Genomic DNA, 6,094 nt, shown 5'->3' with positions numbered 1-6,094 from the left:
TTCATCTGCACCATTTTTCTAGATTTCATCTACACGGGTCAGTATACAACATTTCTAGTGCCTAATATATAATCCTGTCATGATAAGTCCTCACATAATGAGTAATTATGTGTTGTTTAGGAGATATATTCTTAGAGTAGCAGACTATGGAGGAAGTGATTTAACCACTAAAAGCCTTTAAAAAGGAAATACCTCCTGAGAGATCAGAGAATGGATGAAAGATTAATGAACAGGTTACAGCTAGTAATAAACAGAAAAAAGGAAAATAAAAAGCAAGGTCCCACCAAAAAAGAGATAACCAGAAATATCAAAAACATGATTTTAATAAAATATTTTTGCTTATATTTTCTATAAGGGAAAACATCTGCCATCAATGGACGCTCTTTAGGTAGTTCTGAGCATCTGTTTCAGCTTAAAATTTTCTTCTAATTACAACTATATAAATATAAATAATATTTATTAACATTCACAGTTAATACAAACTTTCAAAAGTGTTTAAATGTAAAAGCAAGGAAGTGGTAGTGGGGAGAGGGGCTTGTCTAAGAAGCTACAGAAAACAACAGAAGCAATTCTTAACACCTAGTACGATTTCTGGAGAAGGCAATGGCACCCCACTCCAGTATTCTTGCCTGGAAAATCCCATGGACGGAGGAGCCCTGCAGTCCATAGGATCACCAAGTTGGACACGACTGAGCAACTTTACTTTCACTTTTCACTTTCATGCCTTGGAGAAGGAAATGGCAACCCGCTCCAGTGTTCTTGCCTGGAGAATCCCAGGGATGGGGGAGCCTGGTGGGCTGTAGTCCATGGGGTCGCACAGAGTCGGACATGACTGAAGCGACTTAGCAGCAGCAGCAGCAGCAGCAGCAGTATGATTTCACTTCTGCTGTGTATAAGCTGACTTTACACCAACAGAGAAAACATGGCAAGTTACTGAGCACTTTGTGGGGGATGGAACAAAATAAGAATCTATCTTATCAGCTTTGGTGATAGACATGGGTTCACGATATGCCACAAAGCTACCTTCCATAAGAGCAGCTGATCTCTCCAAACCAAGCTAGATGTTTCTAAGGGCAGCCCCAGTTTTTCATGAATCATTCAGTGTTTCTTAGAAAGTCCTTTCAAGTCTGGGCATACACAGTCTACCAAGATGCACATCAAGGAAGGCGAAAATAGAGAGATGACAGTGATCTAGTAATTCTTTCCTGATCAAAATGTTTGACACCTGAGAAAAAAGTGGGTTATTTGATCCAAAGCGACAAATATAAAATAGTCAAGCATTATAATTGAGTCTGCATTTTCTATGTGAATCCAAAATGGAAATATTTCACTATGAAAGGCCAATAATTTGTGCAAAGATCTTTGAGGTAGAACCTTATTAAATTTTACATTCAGAGGATATGTGCAAGTTTTCCCTGAATATACTCCTCTCAAAGGTGTAAACAAAATTTATAAATATGGCAAAATCTCTAGAATTATCAGTGGAGCTGGGGAAGTAATTTAGAGGCAGTTGATTGTCACATGGCAACAATGATCACATCTACTAATTCGTGGAATGGGGTCAACCTGTGGATAGGCATTTGTGTTCACATACATTAATTACATTCACACTGACAGAATCATATGTTACACACTTGAGCATGATCTCAATCTTTGAATGCACGCTTTTTTACACACTTTTTAAGATGCTTTTTAACACACTTAACAGGCAAGAAGATAAACATGGGTATTTACTCTCACCAGCATTCATCTCCCCAACTAGACTTTAAAAACCCTTGAAGGCAGAATCACGAAATGCTCAGTTATTAGCCCTACAAATAGCTTTGAGCAAATATATTAGCTCTACAAATCTAATAAATGAAAAAAAGAAAACACATCCAGTAAAAAGCCAAGCCAAGCAATATCTGCAGCTACTCAGAACTTATTTGAACATTTAGAATATTTAGTATATTCTCAGAACTGAGTTAATTATTTTTCACTTTAAACCAGGTTTTCACTTTCATTTTGCAAGTTTGCATTTTCACGTTCATTAGTAATGTCCTTCAGGACTATGTCACAAATCTTCTCTGCAAGAGCTTTTGGGAGATTTTTAGTCAATGTACAATATGCATTTTTCTTCCCGTGACTTTGGTACCACTTGCGGAGCAGTTGGACCTTCTGTTCAGCTGTTTCATGGAGATTGTCATGCATGATATCATCTATTTTGGCTTCCTCCATACCATTCTTCCGAACAAATTCTTTAACTTCAGTTATTTTCATTAGTTCAGCAATACTAGGGATATATTTACCCAAGTCAACATCTAAAAAATAGAGAACAGTCTCTGAAAATTTGTTTTTCTAAACAAAATTCCCACTTTTGAAAAACCACAGTTATTTCTCTTCTTACTGTACTTAAGAATATGGGTAAGTCCTAGATATCTACAGAGCCAATTGGGGAAAAATAAAAACAGAAACAACCTTGAGTTCTTATCCCAGCTCCTCCTATGTCCCCAGTAATTTGCTCTATACCCTGGGCGAGATACAGAACATCTCTGCGTCTTCTTTTCTCATCTATATAATAACAGGGCTGGAAAAGCTCATTTCTAATGCCATCATGGGTCTGATGATCAATGATCCACAAATCTAAAAGGCAGGCCAAGGGTTTACGACCCTTAAGTCAGTCATCTTATCACTGACTCACTGGAACTAGGATACACCAAGAGTAAGTATACAACTGAGTCTACAATTCAGATTACCTAGGGGTTTAGGCAGAGTTCTTCTATACTATACCCAACTGCTTGTGAAGGAAAACAAAGCTTTAAGAATATAGCATCTTATGTTACCTGACTTATTTTTAATAATGAGCATTAGTTATACATTTAAACACACTGCCTAATAAACCCTTGTGAGCAGGAAGAAACGCAGCCTCAAAGAACAGCAAGACCGCATAATGTGTCACTGAAATTCACAACATTATTTTAACTGCAAAATTAGCCTGTTACTCCCAAGGAAGCCATCTCTAGCAAACAAAATGATAAAAATCTTACCTGTTAAATTCAGTTGCCTCCCTTCCTGGGGAGAAAAAAAAAAAACAACAACAGAGGGAAGGAGAGAGGGAAATAAAAATATATTTAGAATACTCCAAATGCAATCTTCTAATTCTTCCTTAATACTCAAGGAAGTACACTTACTTGATGTATAAAATTAGACTAAATGACTAAGGAGGATTCTTTCACCATTCAAATTTTTATTCTGAAACGTTCCAGCCTAACCAGAAACGAAGGGAATATTGGTTCATTTTTTACAGAGGCAAGAAACCTAAGGGATTTGTGAAATGTGCTGAGATTATTCTTTGTACAGGCACATGAAAATAAACATAGTAAACATCATTCTAACATTTTCTTTACTGTAATGATTTGAATTTTTGATACAAGAACATAGTTTAAGTTGAAATGATTTTGTACTATAGTGATTTAAAGAACCCTAAATCCCACTGGCCTCAAGTGAGAAAAATCAATATTCATCAGATGAGCTGGTTACTCTCCCCAGTGTACCTTTGGCTGTTTTTTTTTTTTTTTTTTTTCTCCTTTGAGCATGGCTTGCAGGATCTCAGTTCCCTGACAGGGACTGAACCCAGGCTACGGCATTGAAAGCCACTAGGCCACCAGGGAACTCCTTTTTTTAGCGATGTGACAGGCTTTTATTCTATGTTAGAAAAAGATATGGTGACCGATAAGGTAACAAGTGACTGGAGAGAGATGAGTTGTGCCTTTAGTGTGGGCTTTCAGAGTAATCTCTTTGCTTGGGCATGTTGAATCCATGCTCTGGTAAAGGATATCTCTCTGCATTTCTGTTCATGAATAATACCACCATGGAGGCTTGGCCACATCCTTTTGTCAGCTACCTTTGTGTAAGTGAGAACTTATTAATAAGAATTTATTTGTATGCTATTTGTATAGAAGTTTCTTATAAACTGGGCACCATGTCTTAATTCATTTTTGATGCCCCTCTAATCCATGCACACACAAGCACCATAAAGGTTTGCTTTTTAAAAAGTAACAAGTAGGGGGACACATGTACACCCACGGCTGATTCAGGTCAATGTATGGCAAAAACCACCACAATATTGTAATTAGCCTCCAATTAAAATAAATTAATTAATCTTTTAAAAGTAATAAGTAAAAAACTGAATGACTATTTTTTTAGGATAGCTGTCCACATTTCAACACTTACATCATTTGAGGCTGCAGAGACGCAATTACCATTCTTTTTATTCCTGCGTCGACGTCTCACCACTGAAAGATCCAAGAAATATCTATCAGACTCAGGTCTCAGCCTTGTAGGAAGCATGACAGAACAGTTTCATACTAAGAGAAGCATGAGAATAAAGGAGAAATTCATTCACTAAAATTTATAGCAACCAAGCACCAAAAGAGGCAGATTTGTCCTGATTTTGAAAATTCCATCCCATTGAGTCAAGTGGTACAGAGACATGCCACATCTTTCTTTAAAATTAAAAAAAAATTTTTTTCTATGTGGACCATTTTTAAAGTCTTTTATTGAGTTTGTTAATGCTTCCCTGGTGGCTCAGATGGTAAAGAACCTGCCTGCATTGAGGGATACTGGCTTCGATCCCTGGGTCAGGAAGATCCCCTGGAGAAGAGAATGGCAACCCACTCCAGTATTCTTGCCTGGAGAACCCCATGGACAGAGGAGCCTGGTGGGCTACAGTACATGGGGTCACAAAGATTTGGACACGACTGAGCAACTAACGCACGCACTGAATTTGCTGCAGCATTGCTTCTGTTTTATGTTTGGTTTTCTGGCCATAAGGCATGTAGGATCTTAGCTCCCCAACCAGGGATCGAACCTACACCCCCAGCACCCGAAGGACCGTCAGGAATGTCCTGCTATGCCACATCTTAATGGAGCCATCCAGGTACCACACACTAGCCTGAAGCTGGCTTTTGACTTACTCTGTGGCCATCAACACTGTCTTGCTGGCTTGAAGCTGGGTGGCATGGCTACAGCAGGGCACAGAAGCCATAGATTACAGAAAGTTGACTTCAGTTTGCTGTGAAGTGGCATTTAAAGCAGATTTAAAGTGTTTAAACCTTGAGTTTATATTTTCAGCTAAACCTCTCAAGGCTCTTTTATCTTCAGCTGACCTGGAGAAACAGCGATTTGTTCCAACGGAAAGGAAAAATTGGATGCATCAGTGTTATCAAAAGTTGGCCCTGCCATGTGTTGTATGAATGATCTAATGGGAGTTTTCTAGAATAATTATTGTTGTTGCTTTAGTTGCTAAGCTGTGTCTGACTCTTTTGTGACCCCATGGACTGTAGCCCACCAGGCTCCTCTGTCTTTGGGGTTTCCCAGGCAAGAATATCGGAGCGGGTTGCCATTTCCTTCTCCAGGGAATCTTCCTGACCCAGGGATCAAACCCGTGTCTTCTGCATTGGCAAACAAATTCTTTACCACTGAGCCGCCTGGGAAGCCCAGGGTATTCCAAATTTTGGTTTACCTGATGATTTTACTAAGTAACTCTTGCATAAAAGGTATGCCATAGTCTTTAAAGTGGACAAATAATCAAAAACCATGGGGTCTGGACAAGGGAGAAGAGACCCAGAGAGGGATGAATTTATCAAGTGTCTGCTGCAGTCCCTTTGCTCTTGGCCTTCTCTTTGTGCAGGGGATGACCTCAATGTAGAGTGAAGGACCACTTCCAATTCTTGGCCAACTTGGCTGCTGTGTAAATGAAAATACCCTTGTTCATGGGGAGGATGGGAATACCGAATGAGTGCCCCAGAATGGTTGCTCAAAAACAGTAGCTGAAGGATAATATCATCTATTCTTATCAGCACTCAGGGGTGCATTTAGAAGTAGGAATTTAACTCTATACCAGAGTTGCTACCTGGTAGGAGCTTTCTTACAAGTAGAAGACAGAAGGGAATTCTTGTGAACAATGACTTCCCAAGTCACTTCAACCTGCCATTTGAATGAAGTAAGAGCTTACCTTTGTATATTATTAGAAATATTAGGATGAGGAGGAGGAGGATCAGGAGGGCCCATAAACTGTTTGCGTGAGATCTGGATCCTGTAGATAGGAACATTG

At 39.0% G+C, this 6,094-nt stretch overlaps 1 protein-coding gene across 1 annotated transcript in view; it reads right to left on the bottom strand.

Annotated features, from left to right (window-relative positions):
* Positions 1–1,739: 1,739 nt before the first annotated feature.
* FAS (Fas cell surface death receptor) overlaps positions 1,740–6,094 on the bottom strand; it is a 32,910-nt gene continuing 28,555 nt past the window's right edge. Inside the window, 4 exon segments of the mRNA NM_001123003.1 lie at positions 1,740–2,300; positions 3,027–3,051; positions 4,213–4,274; positions 5,996–6,076. Coding sequence (NP_001116475.1) covers positions 1,981–2,300; positions 3,027–3,051; positions 4,213–4,274; positions 5,996–6,076 — 488 coding nt within the window. The 3' untranslated portion in view covers positions 1,740–1,980.

Source organism: Ovis aries, chromosome 22 (genome assembly GCF_016772045.2).
Source record: "Ovis aries strain OAR_USU_Benz2616 breed Rambouillet chromosome 22, ARS-UI_Ramb_v3.0, whole genome shotgun sequence".
Taxonomy (NCBI): Eukaryota; Metazoa; Chordata; class Mammalia; order Artiodactyla; family Bovidae; genus Ovis; species Ovis aries.
The sequence above is the reverse complement of the archived record's forward strand: the minus strand, read 5'-3'. Positions and strand labels throughout refer to the sequence as shown.